The sequence below is a fragment of the Centropristis striata genome, chromosome 4 (assembly GCF_030273125.1).
Source record: "Centropristis striata isolate RG_2023a ecotype Rhode Island chromosome 4, C.striata_1.0, whole genome shotgun sequence".
In the NCBI taxonomy this organism is placed as follows: domain Eukaryota; kingdom Metazoa; phylum Chordata; class Actinopteri; order Perciformes; family Serranidae; genus Centropristis; species Centropristis striata.
The window spans coordinates 17,296,079-17,319,735 of NC_081520.1; the positions used below are offsets into that span (position 1 = coordinate 17,296,079).

The 23,657-nt window shown below is 34.4% G+C and overlaps 1 protein-coding gene across 2 annotated transcripts in view; it reads left to right on the forward strand.

Moving 5' to 3' along the window:
• The window catches only part of caln1 (calneuron 1), a 114,014-nt gene that overhangs the window by 41,381 nt on the left and 48,976 nt on the right, over window positions 1-23,657 (forward strand). For both annotated transcript variants that reach the window (XM_059331854.1, XM_059331853.1), the window contains exons 3-4: window positions 1,230-1,373; window positions 9,968-10,080. In XM_059331854.1, the coding sequence (XP_059187837.1) occupies window positions 1,230-1,373; window positions 9,968-10,080 (257 nt within the window). The remainder of the gene's footprint in view (window positions 1-1,229; window positions 1,374-9,967; window positions 10,081-23,657) is intronic.

Consider the following 23,657-nt stretch of genomic DNA (forward strand, 5'->3'; position numbering starts at 1 on the left):
ATGCACGGCCCAAAGCTGGGTCAGACAGGAAGAGAGAGAGAGAGAGATAGAGAGAGAGAGAGGGAGGGAGAGAGATGATGAACGAGGGGGAAGGGTGAAATGCCAACTGACTTCATTAAATGCCAGATGAATTCAATGTCGTGAGAAGTGTATCACTGCCAAAGACAGGAACCCAAAAATACAGAGGACAGTGTGAAGAAGTAATCAGGAGAATGTCTGGCAGACTGATACACACGGTGCTGTAGAGCAGCTATTCTCAACCTGGGGCTCCCGACCCCAATTGGGGTCGCTAGATGATTTCTGGGGGTTGCCAAATCATTTTGGAAGTCAGCTCTGTCTCCACTGTGTTAAAGTGTTCATGTGTTTTAGTCTTTTTGGTCATTTAATATCTTTTTTTGGTAATTTTTTTGTCTTTTTTGTTCATTTCGTGTTTGTTTGTGTTTAGTCATTTTGTGTCTTTTTTTGGTAATTTTGTGTCTTTTTTGTCATTTTGTTTCTTTTTTGGGCCGTTTTGTGTCTTTTTTTGGTAATTTTGTGTCTTTTTTGGTAATTTTGTGTCTTTTTTTGGTCATTTTGTGGGTTTTTTGTCATTTTGTGTCTTTTTTGGTCATTTCGTGTCTGTTTTGGTCATTTTGTGTCTTTTTTTGGTCATTCTGTGGGTTTTTTTTGTCATTTTGTGTCTTTTTTGGTCATTTCATGTCTCTTTTGGTCATTTTGTGTCTTTATTTGGTCATTTTGTGGGGTTTTTTTGGGCCGTTTCATGTCTTTTTTTGGTTATTTTGTGTCTTGTTTGGTCATTTTGTGTCTTTTTTTTGTCAATTTGTGTCTATTTGTGGTAATTTTTTGTCATTTTGTGGTCAATTTGAGTCCTTTTTTGCTTCATTTTATGTCATTTTTTTTAATCATTTTGTTAAAAGTAACAATAAAATTAAAAAAAATATGTAAATGCACAGACAGAGAGATGTTTCAGTTGTTGTCTGCTTCATTATTTGTACAAAATTCATCGCATCAACTGAGTTTGTATGATCTGAACTGTGCGTGTGAGATTGTGTTCAGTGAGCGGGGGTCCAGACAACATGCATGTTAAATTGGGGGTCGCGACTCAAAAAGGGTTGAGAACTACTGCTGTAGATGACCGTGAATAAATGTTTTTGTTTGTGCATCTTGGAAGCAGGAGGGGTGGCCATTGTTCAAAAGATGCTGAATCGATTTCCTGTTTGTCTTGGCAGAGATCCGCGAGGCGTTTAAGGTGCTGGATCGTGACGGAAACGGGTTCATTTCCAAACAGGAGCTGGGCATGGCCATGCGCTCTCTGGGCTACATGCCTAGTGAGGTGGAACTAGCCATCATCATGCAGAGACTAGACATGGATGGTGAGTCTCACACACACATACACACACACACACACACACACACACAGGTGTAAAAATGTTCTGATTCCTCTCATGTGTTACATCATGCATACATATAAAAGAGACACTTTTCTTCACCATAAAAATGTAAATACCATGTAGTATATGGCGTCAGCAGGCAACTTTGCAGTGATTTACATTACACAGCAGCATATTTCTACACACTCGTGCATGTTCAGATGTACACATTACATATTCCTCTGTATCATGTATAAAACATTTATTCATGCATGCCTGAGTGTGTATTCATTTCAATCTCAACCACTCGCTGTTTCTGCTTGACACATGAAAGCAGCAAAGTGCCTCGAGAGAACAACCTTAATAAGGAAATATGTGAGATTAATAAAAATGTATGAACATTACATGCAGACAGTTGTTTTAGATCAAAGTGGGCTTTCATATTGGTTGTCAAACTAGAAAAAATACTGTATCGATGCATTTGCTGCAGCAGCAGCAGCAGCAGCTGAGTCTGTTGGGAAATGCATCACACTGCAAAAAAGGTGTGTCTAAAAACAAGATAAAAACACTAAGCAGAGTGACCTGACCATTATTTGTTTCTTACCAAGATAAAAAAAACTTTAGATTTAGAAGTGTTGGATAATTTATCTTGTTTTAAGAGTTAATTTCTTATTTTAAGCGTTCAACATGCTTATTTCTAGATTTCACAATCTTAATTTAAGAAATCTCTTGGTTTTATGTGGTTTTATTCTGGTTTCAAGTGGTTTTATTTAAGAAATCTCTTGGTTTTATGTGGTTTTATTTAAGAAATCTCTTGGTTTTATTCTGGTTTTAAATTGTTTTATAAGTGGATTGAACTGGTTTTATTCTGGTTTTAAATTGTTTTATATGTGGATTGAACTGGTTTTATTCTGGTTTTAAATGGTTTTATTCTGGTTTTGAGTGGTTTTATTCTGTTTGTGGTTTTATTCTGGTTTTAAGTGGTTTTATTCTGGTTTGAACTGGTTTTATTCTGGTTTTAAGTGGTTTGAACTGGTTTTATTCAGTTTTTTGTGGTTTTATTGTGGTTTTAAGTGGTTTGAACTGGTTTTATGTGGTTTTATTCTGATTATAACTGGTTTTATTATGGTTTTAACTGGTTTCAACATGCTTATTTCTAGATTTAACAATCTTAATTTAAGAAATCTTGTCAAGTGAAACATGCAGCAAGATCATTTCCCTCAGATTTAGTGTGTTTATCTTGCTTTAGACACACCTTTTTTGCAGTGCACAGAACTGTGGTTTAACAATAAAATCCAGAGTGCATTTTGCTTCTGTTGTCAAAACCGTCAGATCTATATCAATTTATTTCTGCAGCAGCATCCTCACCTGTGACCTTCTAACCTTTTATCCTCAAGTAGAAAACTCTGAGCAGCAAGAGGCACAAACACAAGCAACCGCAGCGTTCTGCAGACAGCATTTGTGCAAAGCCAAGTTTGAGGCAAAGCTCTCTGCATTTACTGTGATTGACATTATATTAAGGATAGATTCTTAAAATTGTATAAGGCTGGGATGGAAAAATGTAATATGCAAATGTCAGATCACTGGGAAAATATTCAAATTCTTCATGCGGCTCTGACAGCCTTTGATAAGTGCTTTTCAGTTTCACTGTGGAGACAGAAATACTATAAATGTTCAAGGCTGAATATTAAAGTTTAAGATGTGAGACTGCCTTTATTCCTCTTCTGACTCATCTGCTTCAGAATCACAGGGGACCTTAGCTGCTTCTGAGCCTCGGGGCCGGTTCTTGTTGCATCGTCTGCTGCAGCTTGAAGAAGCAGCGAGGCTACTTTAGGAGCTGACGAAGGTCACAGCAGCTTTTGTCTCAGGAAGTACAAGGCTCTTTATTTATTTATTCACTCGGTTCTCATTGTTCTTTCTGTCTCTGTGCATTGTATCTGAGTTTGTTGTACTTGGAGTTGTATTCTGGAGAACCTCTTTCTTTTTAAATGACCCAGATCAAGTTGTTGCTATTGATTACCTAAATCTGAGGGAAATGATCTTGCTGCATGGACAGATAATTTCACTTGACAAGATTTCTTAAATTAAGATTATTAAATGCGTAAAATAAGAAATGAACTCTTAAAACAAGAAGTATTAAAGATGAACAGCGATGAACTGGCCCGAGCAGAGTGACCTGACAATTATTTGTTTCTTACAAGATAAAAAAAACTTTAGATTTAGAAGTGTTAGATAATTTATCTTGTTTTAAGAGTTAATTTCTTATTTTAAGCGTTCAACTAGATTTCACAATCTTAATTCAAGAAATCTCTTGGTTTTATGTGGTTTTATGTGGTTTTATGTGGTTTTATTCTGGTTTTAAGTGGTTTTTATTTAAGAAATATCCTGGTTTTATGTGGTTTGAACTGGTTTTATGTGGTTTTATTCTGGTTTATGTGGTTTTAACTGGTTTTATTCTGGGTTTAACTGGTTTCAACATGCTTATTTCTAGATTTAATAATCTTAATTTAAGATTAATTTGTCAAGTGAAATTATCTGTCCATGCAGCAAGATCATTTCCCTCAGATTTAGTGTTTTTATCTTGTTTTTAGACATACCTTTTTTGCAGTGCACAGAACTGTGGTTTAACAATGAATTTGAGTTTGTTGGAGTTGTACTCTGGAGAACCTCTTTCTTTTTAAATGACCCAGATCAAGTTGTTGCTATTGATTGATGTCATTAGGAAAATACTGGCTGTTCTCTTTGTTAAGGCATTATTGAATCTTAGGATCGACTGGCTTCCTTGTCTTTGTTATTTTGCCAAACGTCTGTTGGATAAAGAAGGTTCATTCAGATACGATCCAACCGTTTAAATAAACAAATGAGGGAGAGGCCAACAGAATGACTTCATGTCCAGAGAGGTGCAAATAAGTATGATTTAGTTTAGTTGCAATTGGTCACTAGGTGGCAAAGGGAGTGCTTCCTATTGCTTTCTTCAATGCAGGCTTTGGAATAACAGAGTCCTTAAAGCCTATGTGTATAATTTGAAAACGTTGGTGCCCACCAGTGATGCAAATGTGCAAATATCAAGTAAGAAATTCTAACATAAATGCTTCAAGTTCAAGTTCAAGTTACTTTATTTGTACACAGAGGTAGATTTTGTTTGCAGTATAGAGTCCTCATACACACACACAAAAGAGGCACACATCACACATCATTCAATTTAAGACAGTGGGAGTTAAGAAATGGCAAATTAAATAAAAATTAAATTAAATTAAATTAAATTAAAAATGAAAAGTTCTTACAGGTCCAGATTATACTTAGATATTGATGTGAACTAAAATACGAATAGCAAAAAAAGAAATAATAAAAAAAAAGGCTTTACAGTTTAGAGCTGAAGAAAATCAGATTCTTACTGAAAAATCAGGAAACAAAGTTCTATATAATTTGGCAACCATTATTGATTATTTTAACCAGAACACAAAGTCTGAAGGCAAGTTATAGAAGTGCTCTTAATAGAAGGAAAGGACTTTTATTTATTTTATTTTATTTTATTTTATTTTATTTTATTTTATTTTATTTTATTTTATTTTATTTTATTTTATTTTATTTATTCCTCTCTCTGTTTATTTTTTGTTTTTTATTTTTCATTTTCATTTTACTTTTGAAGAGTATATACATGGTTGGGTACATAAATAGGTATAATCTTTTATTTATTGATATTTATTCATTTATTAATGGATCTCATACATCTGTCTACTTTTCATTTTGAGATACATAAGTTAATACAACTTAAATAACCTTTTTATGGAAGCGTGTACTTTTAACTAATTGTTGGAGCTATCAGCTGTAGAGATGTCTACCTATATACATTTGAAAAACTCCATAACAATGCCATTCATTCATTCATTCATTCATTCATTCATTCATTATCTAGCTCTTGACACGAGTATAATCAGTTCCATGACTGATTAGAAGATGTGGCAACAGGAAGTGTGAAAAATCTGGCCTGTTTTTTTATCTTATTCAGAGAGCGGTTTCTGAAATGATCTTCTCATATTCATGCACGTTGACAAAATAACAAGCAGCCAGTGATCAAAGGGACACGACATTATGAGGTGAATGAGAATGGATGGTAATGATTGTGTCTGGGCCAAGTGGGCAGCTGTGAGGATCGGACCATCGGTCCAGCTGATGGAGGAGATACTGGGAGGTTATCTGCTGTCAGGCCTGTCTCTGTGATTGTTATTGAGCTCTGCTTGTCCTTCATGGAGATGTGTCACTGCTCTTCTTTGTTCCAGATCGCAGCCTTTGTCTTTCAGTAAAGATTACACACTCTTCTTTCTCTTCTGTTGTTAATGACTTAATGACGAAAAGTTTCTCTCTAATTTTGTCTCTGACCGCTAAACTTGGATCTGTGTAAGCATGTTAACTCTATGGAGTTTTGGGCTATTTTGTCCATTTTTGAATCCTTTTCATCCTGCCTGTATACACCACATAAAAATGTTTAAATGCCATGTTGGGATTTTTTTCCCAGCACAACCTCACCTATATACCTATTTGTGTCTTTCGTTGTGTCTTTTCTAGTTATTTTGGTCATTTCGTGTCTTCTGTGTTTTTTTGGTCATTTTGTCTTCTCATTTTGTTTTTTTTTAGTAATTTTTTGTCTTTTTGTGTCTGTTTTTAGTCATTTTGTGTCTTTTTTTTTAGTCATTTTGTGTCGTTTTGTGTCTTTATTTAGTCATTTTTAGTAATTTTGTGTCTTTTTTAGTCATTTTGTGTCTTTTTTAGTCCTTTAGTCCAACATAAAATGTGATTTTTTATCTTTTTTTTTTTTACTTTCAAAACACTGTCATGCTCAAAACAGAATTTGAAATACTGCAAATGTGAACAAAGGTTGCAAATCTAACATATAAGAGGGTTACATCCAGTTATTTAGTCATTTTGTGTCTTTTTTTATCATTTGGTGTCTTTTTTAGTAATCTTGTTGTGTCTTCTTCTGTGTGTTTGTTTTTGTCGTCATCTTGTCTTCTCATGTTGTGTCTTTTTTTGTCATTTTGTGTGGTTTTTTTGGTCATTTTGTGTGGATTTTTTTAGTCGTTTTGTGTCTTTTTGGTCATTTTGTGTCTTTTGTGTGTTGTTTATACTAATTTTGTGTATTTTTTTAAGTCATTTTTGTATCTTTTTGTGTCTTTTTTTAGTCATTTTGTTTCTTTTTGTGTCTTTTTTTAGTCATTTTGTGTCTTTTTTGGTCATTTTGTGTCTTTTGTGTGTTGTTTTTAGTAATTTTGTGTATTTTTTTAGTAATTTTTGTATCTTTTTGTGTCTTTTTTTGTCATTTTGTTTCTTGTTGTGTCTTTTTTTTTTCATTTTGTGTCTTTTTTGGTCATTTTGTGTCTTTTTTAGTCCTTTAGTCCAACATAAAATGTGATTTTGAATCTTTTTTTTTTTCATTTCAAAACACTATCATGCTCAATAAAGAATTTTAAAAGTTGCAAATGTGAACAAAGGTGTCAAATATAACATATAAGAGGGTTCCATCCAGTTCTATCATTTTATACTAAATATATTTGAGCTTGTCTCCAGTTTTACTTGGTATATCATCATCAAACTGAAACTGGCCTCATGGAGTTTACAGCCCAAACTTTAGAGGTAAATGTATTTGTAGGGCTCCACGCTACTTTGTTTTCTAGTCTGGATGGAGTCAACAAGTCTGGATTTGGAGCTTTTGGAGACTCCAGAGGGTTAATACTAGGGTTAATACTAACAGAGACTAACATTTAGTTTTATTCCCTATTGTCTTTAATCTATCTTGTTTGTCTATGACTAAAGGGACCAGGAGTTTGCATCTTCCTTTAATAATTCATAATTCTATTTCAAGCTGAAACAGGATGCCGGGTTGTGACTTAACACAGGAAGACACTTGTCAAAAGCAGGTTGCTTGAACTATCACTGACACAGAATGTGTGCATAATGCTGAGGTGCCAAAAACTGCAGACACATCAAAATGAGAGCTGGCAACCAGCATGGTGTATTAGGAAAGGCAGACAGGGCTTTTAGGGTGAACCTCAGCTCCCCCAATAGTAACCAAATGTTCAGCCGCGTTTGTGTGATTTAGTTTGAACTTTTATGTACTGTACATGTGGTATAACATGAAGTAACAACATGAAAATCTGTAGGTTACGGAGAATTGAGTGTAAAATATTTTTAATTGATTAATTCATTCAGTCATTATTACAGATTTATGACTATAAAATCATGACACAATGCTGAGCTGGATCTCAAATTCATCTTCAGGTATACACCACTTCTATGTGGCATCTCCTGTTGACCTGCTATCTCCCCCTTAAAATCCACTGCCGCCCACCAATTCTCCAACCAAACGCTGAACAAGACATTTAATGAACAAAACGGTCATTAAGTGAAAATACAGTGAAAGGGTCAAAGTTATGAGACCAAACCGCTAAACGTACTTTTTTATATCTATATAACGTTATATATAACTTTATTGACACGTTGCCGTGGATACGCATTGCTCTGCTTCTCTCCTGATGATGGCTCGCGTTGTTAGTGACCTGTCAATCAAAGGTAGCCACGCACAAATTTTCAGTAGAATGCAGCTTAAGGCACTTCCTGGTTTGCCTCCCTGCTCAGGTTGCCGCCTGGTGCCAGCATGCCCAAGAGTGTCCGTCCCAGTCGGAGCAGCAGCAGAGCTAGAGAAGGCAGGGGCAGATTGAGTCGTCCTGCATCGGTAACTTTCCTCTGACAAGGTCCCAGCCTCATCTGCAGATACAGAAAGAGCAGATGGGAGGACAATAGGGGAGTAAAATGAGTTTACAATAGGGATAAGAAGAAAAAAAGAAAGAGTGAACAAACTGTGTTGAATGAGAAAGAGAAAATTAAATTCTGTGTCTTTGCTGTGCAATTACTGCTGCTTTTAGTGTCATAGCTTTTAATTGGATTACAATAAAGCCATAATAATGCTTGTCCACCACGTTATTTTAAACCCTAAAGATCTAAATCCTCAGCTACTTTTACTGACATTTTCCCTTTCTTTTCGAAATTCCCCAAGCAAGAGCCTTCCATGTATGTTTAGTTCATCTAAACATACAGATAATAAAACCAGACACACTCTGCAGGGGAAATAAAGAAACCTCACAGGGCTTATGAAAACTTTCCTGTCAAAGAGAATTTGTAGCTATCTCCGGAGTTTTGATGCTTTGTTTTGGCAGAAACCCAACTATCAGCAGGCTCCCACATCAAAACTGTACTGTTGAAATCAATGTACGCAGCAGGAACTCCTTGTTGTGAGCGATACAGTAGCTGTAAACTTTGATCTGCTTCATATCCATTATTATAGAGCCAGTCAGAGCTCATTGTTCTCTCTCTTCTCAGTAGTAAATGGTGAATTGAACTGGGTGATTTGAAGTGTGATGGCCTTAAATTATAACAACAAAGACGCAAACAACATCCATATTTCCCTTTGAGCCCAAACATCGGGTACAATAACTGAGTTTCTAAAAACAAATTGTAGGAAAAAAAACAGCAGAAAAACTTTAGCAACCCCAGAGGCTTCAATTATGTGTGTGCTATGTACTGTACCTGTTTAATCCAAGAAAGGTTCATTGCTCTGACCTCCTTTTCCTTCAACAGCAGCTCACACACCTCGCCTCTCACTCCAAACCAAAGAAGAGATTACATTGAGATTGCGTTCATGCTGTCTGAATCATTTCCACAGTATAAGATGATAAATTTGAGACTAAACCGCAAGGTAAAAAACTCAGATGTAGACCAAAAAACAATAAAGGTGTTCCTTCCATTATGCAGCCTGGATATTGCTCTACATTTCACAGACAAAATATTCATCACATTTGGCTTAATATCACCTTTGGGTGTGTTCAGGGAGATTTGGTCTCAAGTGTTGAAGTGTAATTTATAAGCAGCAACTGATTTGAATGAAGTTGCAAACAATGCTATTATCAGTACACTGTAAAAAAAATATATGTAGGTTTTACAGTGAAAAACTGCTAAAACATGACAGTAAAAGACGTAAAAAGATAAATGGGTTAATTCAGTTCCAGTAACAATGAAACACTGTAAAAGAATATATTAGCCAAAACATTAAAAAAAAAACATAACTCTACTGTGAAATTCACTGGCAACGTGTTTGTAGCAAAAATATATTGTAATATATATATATACAAGCCATTTTTTTTGCATTCATTTTTTGTAAAAATACTTTTTCTCACTGTTAAATGTACTAAACACCATATCTCTAACAGAAATATACTGTAATAATTAATGGTAAAATCTTTAATTTATGCAGCATTTATAAAGTATTTTCTTTTATATCAATTATATGGCAGAACAGTGTTTCTTTTGATGGAAAAACTTTTTATTTATACGGTAAAAAATGGAATAAAATAGCAATCTTAAACGTGAAATCAACAGTGCCAATATCTTTTTACCGTAATATTAAAAAAAGTTGCACTGTATTTATTACGGTAAAGTTCTGGCAACCACAGCTGCTGGTTTTTTACCGTTAAAACAACAGTTTTTTTTTACAGTGTACGTAATCAGCGATCAATAATCTGTCCTGTCTGTCTTCGTCCTGCCAGGTGATGGACAGGTTGATTTCGAGGAGTTTATGACGATCCTCGGCCCCAAACTCCTGTCGTCTGAAACGAGAGAAGGCTTCCTGGGCAGCACAATAGATACCATCTTCTGGCAGGTAAGTCTTATTTCTCTTCTGCTAACTTTGCTGAGTCATGAATTGAACTGCATATGAAGAAATGAATGCTGTATGTCATAATTAAAAAGATTACTTCTGCAAAGTAGAGCAGAAAGTGAATCATTACTTTCATTTTTTTTCTTTTTTTTACCTTTTGCCTTTGAGTTTTTTTCCCCCTGGAAACTGAGGGCCTAAAGTTTTGTGACATTTTTGTAAAATTAATACTGTTGTTAAATCTGCCTGTGGTTCAAAGACCCAGTTCTTGGTCTTCGGGTTTCATTTTAAGCTCAGGCACAATCCAAAAGCTGTACAGACCACACATATATATATATATATATATATATATATATAAATATATATATATATATATATAAATATATATATATATATATATATATATATATATATATATATATATATATATATATATATATATATATATATATATATATATATTTGGAGGCCAGGGTAATGCCATTGATGCTAATTAAGTCTTTAGATTATGAGTTTCGGAGGTATTCGGGTCCCAGCACAATCACTTCAGTTTTATCAGAGTTTAACATTAGAAAGTTGTGGACCATCCAGTTGTTTATGTCCTTAAGGCATGCATTAAGTTTGACTAGCTGATCAATTTCACCTGGCTTGATTAATATATATAACTGAGTGTCATCAGCATAACAATGAAAGTTAATCAAATGTTTTCTCATGATATTACCTAGAGCAGGACTCTCAAACTCAAATTACCTGGGGGCTGCTGGAGGCAGTATCAAAATTACCAAAAAAAAGACACAACATTATGAAAAAAAGGACACAAAATTATAAAAAAAAAAAAAAAAAAAAAAAAAAAAGACACAAAATTACCAGAAAAGAATAACTAAAGGGACCTTCCACACACAACACGGTAAAGTGCCATTCATATAAAACACAATTGGCCAGCGGGCCGCGAGTTTGAGACCCATGACCTAGAAGGAGCATATAAAGGGTGAATAAAATTGGTCCAAGCACAGAACCTGTGTGCACGGTAAATACCAAAATACAAACCAAACTGAAATTTCTCATATTCTCCATGTTTTTTAATAAACTTGCCTGTGTCGATGATGTGCCGTAATATTGCAAAATCCACTTGGAGCTCAGAGGATTTATTATATTGGCTGAAAAGAAAATCTTTGTGCTCAGAGGAAGAAATTATCCTGGGACTCAAGTAAGTGAAAGTCTGACAAACTGCCGCGAGAGTCCTCTCTACTTCTCTGCCCTAATGCAATCCATAAATCTCGTTAAAGAAGGTTCTACTACTTTCAACTCTGTCTCCATTGTTCTTACTGTTTCTGTGCATTTTTGGTGGGCAGTGCAAAGCAAAAGCTGAATATGGAGCATGTGATGTCCTCTGAGTGATATTGTGACTGATGAGGGGCGGATGTGAGCCTGGCAGATGTGCCTTTGGACGACCTAAAGGGGTTTTGAGAACCTGAACTTGGACTGACAAAAGAATCTGTGGCACAAGAAACAAACAATAGATAACATGTCAGTATGGAAATTAAATAGACTGACTATAAGTGAGTGAGACAGAGAGTGATGGATGTGCATGACAGTAGAAAGAAAAAGAGAGAGAGCATGAATGGGAATGATGAGAAATGGAGCAGGTGTGAGGGAAAGAAGGAGACATTTGGCACTGATAGTAACACTTGGCAAGCCTGTCCTCTTGATGTAATCATCAGCTTGACCCGGGTTTTTTCTCCGGGGCAGGAGCTTGTGGTTCACACCGTGACGACACACGTCTACGGAGGTACGAGCAGGCTGGCTGAATGTGCTGCCAGCCCCGTTTGGCTGCTGTGATGACCTTGGCTTGTGCAGAAGAGCAGTTGGCCTGAAAATGATTTTTTTTACCCCCTAAAGTATAAGGCTGGTGACTGTGGGTTGGCTGGGTTGTTACTTCTACGCTTAAGACCCCACACTGCAAAAAAGGTGTGTCTAAAAACAAGATAAAAACACTAAATCTGAGGGAAATGATCTTGCTGCATGGACAGATAATTTACCTTGACAAGATTTCTTAAATTAAGATTATTAAATCTAGAAATAAGCATGTTGAATGCTTAAAATAAGAAATGAACTCTTAAAAAAACTTTAGATTTAGAAGTGTTAGATCAGGGATGGGCAACTGGAGGCCCGGGGGCCGCATACTGCCCGCACCCTCTCTTGAAGTGGCCCTCAGTACAACTACATGCATTTGAGCATGAAATCTTAAAAGTGCAGTGTAAAAATGCACAAAATTACTTCTTGCAATTAATGTTGGTCTGCTGTTCTTGCACTGAAAAAAAAAAGAAATAACAGTAAGTGGTTATTTTTTATTTGCTTCAAACATTTGGTATTCCTATTTATACTGTTATACATGCATTTGAGCATGAAATATGTTAAGTTACTGCACTATAAACATATTTAAAATTGCAGTTTCATCATATATGGTTAAGTGCACAGTCCTATATGTGGCCCAGTGGTAGTGTCCATGAAACACTGTGGCTCCCTCCAGCATTTAAGTTGCCCATCCCTGTGTTAGATAATTTCTTGTTTTAAGAGTTAATTTCTTATTTTAAGTGTTCAACATGCTTATTTCTAGATTAAATAATCTTAATTTAAGAAATCTTGCCAAGGTAAATTATCTGTCCATGCAGCAAGATCATTTCCCTCAGATTTAGTGTTTTTATCTTGTTTTTAGACACACTTTTTTTTGCAGTGCATACCTGATTTCATGTCGCATCCTATGGTTAAAAGAAAATAGTTTCTACTATTAAACTGCTCACAACCAGGTCTATGGATTATCTTGAGTAACCAGGTCATGATTTCTGGAAAGACACATTCTTACGGAGTTTTTCCAAATGTATATTTTGTTGGCACCTTGAGCACCACAAGCCAAGTGTCATATAGTCCTGTTATATTGGAGAGAAGGCAGACATCTCTACAGCTGATAGCTCCAACAATTCTCGACTTATAAATAGCACTGTAGGTAAGAGGAAAAATATGTATTCCTAATTTTGGGGTGTCTGTAAAGCCTTTATGTTAGAATTTCTTACTTGATAATTGCACATTTGCATCACTGGTGGGCACCAAAGTTTTCAAAATGTACTCATTGTTTTTAGACACCCCTTTTTTGCAGTGCATATTTTAGTCAGATTAATTAGAAGTTGGAATCAGCAGCAAATACCTTTACTGATGTGTGCATTTTCACAGAAAAAATGTACTCAAACGGTGATTTATAATGATTATTCATCCACATGCCTCACAGAGGATTAGTTGCTTGATGTATTTCAGTTTGGTGCTCAGTTTAGTTTGTTAATGGACTGTGGTGTGTGAGTCAGACTCTTCTGGTGCATTCATTTGGTATGTGGTGTCATCCTGCTTGAATATCTTTTGCAAAGTGTTTCTAGGCTTTAGCATGATGAAATAGACATTTTAGCTTACATACCGGCAGTAGGGTACCATATATATATATATATATATATATATATATATATATATATATATATATATAATTACCCTATCCCAGGGGTAGGCAACCTGAGGCTCTTCAGGCTGCCTGCAGTGGCTCCCTGTGTCTATGACAAAATGATTATACCAAATGAATACTGATTTCTTAACATTTTTATTTATCATTGGCATCATCCCACTGGAATTTGTATTCTTCAATAGTAAAAATGTGCAGCTAATATACAGTCATGGAAAAAATGATTAGACAACCCTTGTTTTCTTCAATGTATTGTTCATTTTAATGCCTGAGTACAAATAAAGGTACATTTGTTTGGACAAATATAATGATAACAACAAAAATATCTGATAAGAGTTTAATTTAAGAGCTGATATCTAGACATTTTAAATGGTTTTCTTGATAATAATTTTGGTTATTATCAATAAAACCATGGAAATGGCTAGATATCAGCTCTTAGATTAAACTCTTATGAGATATTTTTAATATTTTTTTCATGACTGTATGGCTTGGCATTTAAAAGTCAACTAAAATGTGCATCTTAACCTCTTAATTTTATCAACTTCAAGTCTCGTTTTGAGTTTTTCTAGCTAGGCGAGCTTTCAATTCCAAATTTCCTGAGATATTTCTTTGGTGTCCAGACTCACTGCATTCTTCATATTAATAAAAGACTCATTAAGGCCTATTAGTCATGCTATTAGGCTAATTTAGACTTAGTATGAGGTTTTGTGGCTCCAGTCTGGCATTTTTCTCTTTTTTTTGGCCAACAATGAGTCTTTTGTTAATAAAGGTTGCAGACCGATGCACAATCCTCTTTAAATAAAAAAAAGAACGAGAATCTTTTCTCAAAAGCAGTCATAAAATGATAAAACATTACGTCGGCTCATCAGCACAGAATGTTACATGCAGTGTAACTTTTGTGTGACAATAGAAGAATGTAAATTATTTTAGCAATGCAAGTATACATGAAGAAAAATAACACTATCCGCTCAAAAGCCCACCCAACAGTCCAGCAAACACTGAATAAACCATCAGCCAGGACGACTCATGCTGCTGGCTCATTATGTCCCACTCATCAAAATTCACAAACTCCACTGCCCTCACAATCAACAAATGTTGCACGCTTAGAAAAACAACTTTCCCTTTGTGTCAATTAACAGGATATAAAAAACTGTGCATAATTAATGTAATTACGATATGTACCAGAATATGCAGACTTGCAGAATTTTTCCCTCTTTGCTCCAAACTTAAAAAGCCTCATATTTAATGCATTTATTTTATTTTACTCTTTAAACCTGCACTATTTAGTGTTGCATTAAACCTGCAGTGCAGGAACCTTTAATATCAAATATAGTGACTGAACAGGATTGTAAAGAGGAGGAACTCACAGTAAGTTATTACCCAATTCTGCTCAGAGAGTAGACGTTAGACATGCACCATAATCGTTAGACAGAAGGCTGCAAATTGATGCTTATAATGCTCTGCTCTAACTCTGTTTTAGGTGTTTTTCTGTTTCTTGTTTTTATTGTTGGTCTTTCCTGCCATGTGCAGCACTTTGTATCAGCTGTGGCTGTTTTAAAGGGCTCTATAAATAAAGTTGGTTTGATTTGAGTTGACTCTGTGTCTGCTGGATGTGTAAATAGGGAATTGTTTGCTAATATGGGAGCCATAGCAGCAGGTATTGATATGTCAGATCTGTTTCATTGGCTGTATGCATATCTGTATATGTGGGAGTTCGAGTGTGTAAGCCTGAGACCCTTCTTTGCCCAGTACCTATTCAGTCCCCGTCTCAGCTCGCTGGAATGACAAAAAGCGATAACATAGCGGTTGCTATGGAGACAACCTTACTAGGCCGCAGACAGCAGCAGACACTCAACAAGTGTCTGTGGGAGGTTGATGAGGTTGATGAGTTTTAAGTTGTAATGTGGAAACAACATGGTCGCTACAAAGAAGATGTGTACAGTAGGGATGGGAATAATTAATCAATGATGGATTAATGGTCATTAGGAATTAGGTCGATCTGATGTTAGCATCGAATAAAGAGACAAAACATGTAGCATATTGCGCAACTCCGCAATATGTAGACTATGCCTTGTTTGTGTTTAAGAGCCCTGGCTTTTGAAGCATGAAAATTTAATTGAGGAACACACTCATTAGCTACCTGTTTTGTTATATAGTCAACTGTTCTATATAGATGTATAAATATATATAATTAATGTAATTACGATATATACCAGAATATGCAGACTTGCAGAATTTTTCCCTCTTTGCTCCAAACTTAAAAGGCCTCATATTTAATGCATTTATTTTATTTTACTCTTTAAACCTGCACTGTTTAGGTTGTGTATTTTTTTTCCCATGACTGTATATTGCTGAATTACTGCACTTGGTTCAACCAACTTTGTTTTTACTTGGATGGTGTGTTGGCACAGCACTTTATTAAGACAGATCCGTTCATATAATATACTGCTTCATGATTTCGCAGGTTTGAGATTAGCCATGAAAACATAAAGTTTATAACCATATAAATGACCTCCAGCTACACAAACGAATATAAACGACGAAACATTTAATATATATATATATATATATATATATATATATACATATATATATATATACGATGAATTAATGAATTGATCACACTCAAGTTGACAGTATTCTCCCATAGTGTACAGCATATTATTGCTCAGAGAAATTAAACAACACATTGATTCTGTTTCTGTTATTTGTGTGGCAGCAATGACCAAAAAAATGGGTCCAACTTGTGATTTAAATTCAGTCCAAAACGTGTTCTTAGTTGGCCCTGGCTGCAGCCTTCCACACATTTTCATGAAATCATGCCAGAAGTTTTTTTCACTATCTCACTGACAGACAAACATAACCTCCTCCACCTTTAAGTCATTTTAGTGAAGATTGCTTTTTGGCAGCATTGGGCTTTACGTGCAGGTATAGCAGTGCTGTATATTATTTACCTGGCAGGGAATGTATGTTGTCTAGAGAAATATCTGTGAACCCTGTGGGACTCCTGAAGAACATAAAGTCTGTTGGTTATGATGAACCATTTGAGAGCAATCTCCAATTTTATCTTTAAACTCTATGTGAGCCTTTCGTACTAAACAAAAAATATCAGGTCAGTCTAGGCAAAGCAGTGTCTGACTCTACAGCAGGGGTCTCAAACTCAAATTACCTGCGGCCGCTGGAGGCAGTATCAAAATGACCAAAAAAAGACACAAAATTACAAAAAAAGACACAAAATGACAAAAAATAACACAAAATGACAAATTACACAGAATTACCAAAAAAGACACAACATTATTTAAAAAAAGAAACAAAATTACCCAAAAAAGACACAAAATGACAGAAAAAAAACTAAATTACTTAAAAAAGAAATAAAATGACCAAAAAAAGACAGAATTACCAAAACACACAAAATTACTAAAAAGACACAAAATTATCTAAAAAAGACGCAAAATGACACAAAAAGACACACAGTGACCAAAAAAGACACAAAATTACAAAAAAAGCCACAGAATTTTAAAAAAGACACAAAATTACTAAAAAAAGACACAACATTACCAAAAAAAAGACACAAAATTACAAAAAAAGACACAAAATTAACAAATAAAGTAATTAAAGGGACCTTCCACACACAACACGGTAAAGTGCCATTCATATAAAACTCACATTAAACTTTCATATCAAGGTGGGGGCCACAAAATATCGTCACGAGGGCCGCAAGTGGCCCGCGGGCCGTGGGTTTGAGACCCATGCTCTACAGTAATACTGAAATAGTTTGCAGAACTTTTCAATATCAGCTTAACGTCCTCTTTAAATCTTCCTTGAGCTTTATTTCAGTACATTCATTTTGCACACCCATTTTAATGCTCTGCCTTTGAAGAATGAACCCCAATAAAGTCCTCTTGAAGAATGACTCAGTTGGCCACAGTGCGGTGTGGAGTTATTAGAAGATTCAAAGCAAGCAGTAATTGTTGTTTTTCTGCAGTTTCAGAGCCGCAGTAACATCTACAAATGCTTAAAGCACTTTAATAAATCCACAAACATCAGTAGCTTCATGATTGATCAGCCGTTTTTACAACTAAATCTGTTTGAATTCCCAACCTTTTCCATAAAACATGAATCATGACAAGCACACAACAACGATGCAACACTGAAAGCATTTAGCTGGAGGGGTTTTGTGTTACCCTTATTAAAATCCACAGTCATCACGGCATTTGACAGTGTTTCACAGATTACATTTCTTACCATCTGGCATTTTGTAGGGTTTTACGATTCAGTATTTATTTTCTCCAGCTGAGGAGTTTTCAGAGTCGCTCTCAGGATTCATCCAACGGGAGTGTGATAGATAGATAGATTACTTTATTCATCCCCGAAGGGAAATTCGGTTGTCACAGCAGTCCGGTATTCAAGTACAATAAAATACAATAGAATAAAATATTTAGGTAGAATAAATAAAAACAACAATAGAAGAAAACACAGAATAGAACAAGGACACTTCAGAAGTTGAGAAAAGAAGATCAGTTGGTAGGTTGGCAAGATGATGGTAATTATACTGATGATATGATGGCAACAATGCTATAGTGACTAGACAGTTTATAATAATAATAATAATAATAATAATAATAATAATAGTACAGTATATAATATATAATATAAAATGTAATATTAAATAGTAACAATATAAAATAAAATAAAAAGAATAACATAATTATAAATAATTATGAATAAAAATATATAATAAATAAAATAATATGATATGATATATAATAATAATAATAATAATAATAATAATAATAATAATAATAATAATAATAAGGCAGGTATAATAAAATATTTATAAATAATTATAATTAAAATAAAATAATATAATAAATAAAATAATATGATATATAATAATAATAATAATAATAATAATAATAATAATAATAATAATAATAATAATCAGGCCAGTATAATAATAAAATAATTATAAATAATTATAAATAAAATAAAATAATATAATAAATAATATGATATATAATAATAATAATAGTAATAATAATAATAATAATAATAATAATAATAATAATAATAATAATAATAGTAGTAGTAATAATATTAACAACATAGCAATGTGTCGTGACCCAAGCGGACCCCGGCAAACTTGAATGAACCTCGTATCTTGTTGTGGTTCGGTCTTCTCGAGCCATGAGAGCAGTTTCTCTCCCGTCCTAGCTGAGAGATTTTCTCATTCCACTAATGTCAGGCAAAGTGTCACATCCTCACCAGCTGGAGTGATGGGATAATGATTCACTCGCTGTCACACACTCACCTTCCTACTCACTCGTATCTGCTCTTCAACAGTTTGTTAATGTATCTAATTATCCCGTCTGGATAATTATCAGCTTGTAATTGAACAACTGCAAACATTTTATTTTCCAGTGTTTTGCTAATCATCAGTGGCTTCGTTAGAAAAAATAGGGCCTCATTAATAATAACCACACCACTACGCTTCCATAAAAGGCAAGATAAGTGATATTTCAGCTCATTTTTTATAATTACATAAGTAAATTATCTCATTTAGTTGCAATGCCTCTTTGCTTTTGTAACCTTACTTAATGGAAAACATATGTTTGGGGTTATTTTAATAATTTAAGTTATTATATACAGTAATTATTTCATTATTATTTATGGCACTTTCACTATAATTTATGTATTAATTTTCATGTGTTTTCATATTTAACCCTCTGGGGTCTATGATGGTGGCGTCCTGATCAGATCATGTGACGTTAAAAAAAACTAGGTCACATGGAGCGCTGCTTTCAACTTCACTCCAAAGTACAGACTTGAAATTTTCTCCCAATTTTTGTTTGACATCCCTAGGTCATGTAAAACCAAAAATAGGATAGTTTTAATTTGATAGTACAGAATTTTTTGAGCGTTAGCTCTCTGTGTAATTTCACACATAGTTTGTTTTGAAGAGTTGCAGCTAACAAGGAGAAAACGCCTAAAAATATACATGTTTTTATGGGGCTTTTTTGTATATAGTTTTATTATATTTAAGTGTTTATCTCATATATGTTCATATTTATATCCTATGTTTACATTTTCAAGTTCCAAAACAGTTTATTGAGCATATTTGTGGTTTTTATTGTAGTAAATAGTATAATTTTTCAACTCGGATTTCATCATTTTTGGGCTCAATATGTTGATAAAGTAGGTTAAAGTGAGAAAATAACTGTCAGATCATATAGGTGAAGAAAAAATGGATACCAAATATGGGCATAGTAAACATTTTTTATGTTATATATGAAGGGCAAAATCAAAAGTATTCAAAAACAGCAGAAATAGGCTCAGACCCCAGAGGGTTAATGGAAAAAATATGTTTTGGGTTATTTTAATAATTTAAGTTATTATTATATACAATAATTATTTCATTATTATTTATGGCACTTTCATTATAATTTATGTATTCCTTTTCATGTGTTATATTTAAGTTGATATTACTTAATTAGTTCCTACCTGCCCTTGTTTTGGGGGACAAGTATCGGTGAGGAGTAGTCAAGCGGATGCAGTCGTTTCGCGCGGTTTCTCTTGTGTTGTGGCCTGTGAAGTGGAATGCTGTATGTTGGTTATTAAAGAAGATGAAGAAATAAGTGTTGAGTTATCTTGTAGCCCGCTCATCACCCATTGTCGTAGAAAATCTTTAAAGAAAAACACTTGACGACCAGGTTTCTCTTTTACTTTGCAGGTTGGTGCGTCATTATTTCTGTGTAACTAAAGTTCAGTGTCCTATCATTTCCTGTTATGTTTCCAAATGGTGCAGTGGGATTTCCTAAATCAGAGCTGCTCATATCTTAATCAAGCAGAAGTTTCCTGTAAAGAGACTGTGACTGTTGGTCAGATTTCTGTGTGTTTATCAAAACATGTTTGATGCATATTTAAACTGCTATATGTCTGATATTTTAATACATCTTCAAATTAATTCACAACACCATCAGCCCGAGAGACTGGAGAACGCTACCCCGACAAAAAATAAGGGTTACACTTTTCACTGGGACATTTTCAGCTTAACTCACATTACTTTCTCACATGTGAGGACTTTCTTTCTGTGTGTGATTAATTCTGAAGGTGTGTGGGATACATATTTAAGAAGATCAAGGCTCCTCTGTGCTTTAATTGCAGGTCAGTGCCACTTAGGTTGTACTAATTAATCCCGGAGCAGGATTGTGACTCATGGTTGAGATGGTGATTTATGCTGAGTACGGTGAGGTACACAGGAGCTCTGAACGGAGGAAATGCATATCAAGTGCTGTCTTAATTCAGCGCTTCATAACCCTGTTACTTGTCGAAAGTCATATGTTGTCAAACACGGTGTGTGTCATCTCTGTTTAACTGTGATTTATCACTTGATTTGACCTGTGGAGAACAGAGGGAGCTGAACTGGGTTTATGGGGATGCTGCTATTCTAATTCATTGAAACGTCACTAATTGTTTTGATGCATCAACCCTCTGGGGTCTGAGCCTATTTTGGCCGTTTTTGAATACTTTTGATTTTGCCCTTCATGTACCACATAAAAATGTTTACTATACCCATATTTGGTATCCATTTTTTCTTCACCTGATGATCTGACAATTATTTTTTCGATTGAACCTACTTTATCAACATATTGAGCCCAAAAATCATAAAATCCGAGTTGAAAAATTATACTATTTACTACAATAAAAACCACAAATATGCTCAATGAACTGTTTTGGAACTTGAAAATGTAAACATAGGATACAAATATGAACATATAAAAAGATAAAAATGTAAATATAATAAAAGTATATACAAAAAAGTCCCTTAAAAACATGTATATTTATAAGCTTTTTGTCCTTGTTAGCTGCAACTCTTCAAAACAACAACAACGAAATTACACAGAGAGCTACACCAACGCTCTAATAATACTATCAAATTAAAACTATCATATCTTTGGTTTTACATGACCTAGGAATGTCAAACAAAAACTGGGAGAAAATTTCAAGTCTGAACTTTGGAGTGAAGTTGATAGCAGCACAGTCCCTGGGTTAGGTTATGAAAACCCTTTGCCCACATTTGGATGGAAACTAGCAGCAATGGTTGAAGAAAAAGTATTTTTTTGAAGAGCCAGTTCAGCTGCAGAGTGCTATCAGAAGTACAGTGTCATCTGCACTTACTGTCAATGTGAGTTACCACTGGAGAACATCCAATCTTAAATAACGTTTGCTCGACAAGCACACAGCCAATACAGACAGTCCTGGTCGCCCTGGAACATGTATAGCTTGTCACAGGACACTTAACACTGTGGAGGACAAGGGTCCACATGAAATAACCACCACTGTGTTACAGTAAAACACTGTCAAATTGTATGAGGAATAGGGCGTACAATAAAAAAAGACATATAATAGACACTTTTAATTTCCGTAAATCAAGGAATAGTACAAATCTTTTGAAAAACTTTTGAAAAACCACAGTTTTACTGTAAAAAATATTTAAAAAATCATGTAAAATTAATGGAGAAATACCATGTTACAAGGACACAATTACCCTAAAAATAAAGGGACTACTGAGTCTAAATTATATTTTTTGCTGATATTTACATTTAAATTGACAGTAGAAAACCCACTCACTGTAATTCTTACAGTGAAGTTCTGGCAACCACAGCTGCTGGTATTTTACCGTAAATTAAAAAGATTTTTTTTTACAGTGTAGTCGTAAAATTATAAATAGAATATCACCGTAATAGATGCTTTTAATTACTGTAAATTAAGGAATAGTACAAGACTTTCAAACTGTATAAAACACACAGTTTCTTTCATGTAAAATTAAAGGACAAATACCATATTTTCACTAGGACACAATTACCCTAAAAAATAACAGGAATATTCAGACAAAATTTCAGTTTTTGATAATATTTATATTGAATTTTACAGTAGAAAACCCACTCACTGTATTTTTATGGTGAAGTTCTGGTAACCACAGCTGTCGGTATTTTATCTAATATTAATTTAACAGATTTTTTTTACAGTGCAGAGATATACAGCTTGTATAAAGACAGAACAAGCAGCAGAGGAGTTGGGACAGACTGTGACGATGCACTTGAGGTTTCACTCAGCAGTCACAGTTACCTCGGGGTGACAGCATATTATTATCACTAGCAGTGAGAAACAGGGGTTACTGGAGGTTAACTCCACTCTATGGATACATGTGTAGCCTCTAAATACTAAGGCGGAACCAATGTGCTTTTCTCCCATGTACTATCACAATACTTATGTGATGATATCAATATTGATATGTATTGCAATTTTTAATTGCATTTGACATTATAATTTATTTAGATTTATGTTTCCTTTTTTGACACTTGACCATGGCAAAACGTTGAATTATACAAAACCTCAAAAACAATGGGTAACACTTTACAATAACCATCTAAGTGATGGTTATATATGGTTTATAAACCAATTATTAACCATTTACAAAGTGCTTTACATATTTAATCTTTAAATGTTTTCAACCAATTTCTTAAAGGTATATGTATGATTTCAAAATCATTAACATACTTAATATGGTGTTAAAAATGTTTAAATGAGTGCAACTAAAACTATTGATAAACTATTTAAAATGGGTATATACTTTTATTGGCTGTAGAGCTGCTCAGTCCCTAGCTGCCCAGCTCCCAACCCGCCCGGCTCTGTTAGTCTGACCACAAAGGAAGAAGAAATTAGAGAGCTGGTGCTCCCTGCGGTCCTCCTGCCTCACCACCATTCTAGACTTTTTGCTTCGGTTTGAAACAGATTTGCTGCCACATTACTCATAGACTACCAAAATAAAAGCTATATCTATCTTTCCACCTCCTTATTGACTGAAAATGAAGCAAAAGTGTATTTGAATCACATCGATTCAGGCATTCAAAAATCAATTTCAAAACCGTAAAGGTACATTTTGAACACATAATTTGTGATAAATTTGCAATTAACTATGGACAATAATGAGATTAAATGCAATTTTAATATTTGAATTGCTAGTTATTATTCTAGATACACTTAATATAACATTGACCTCATTTCAACCTGATATTCT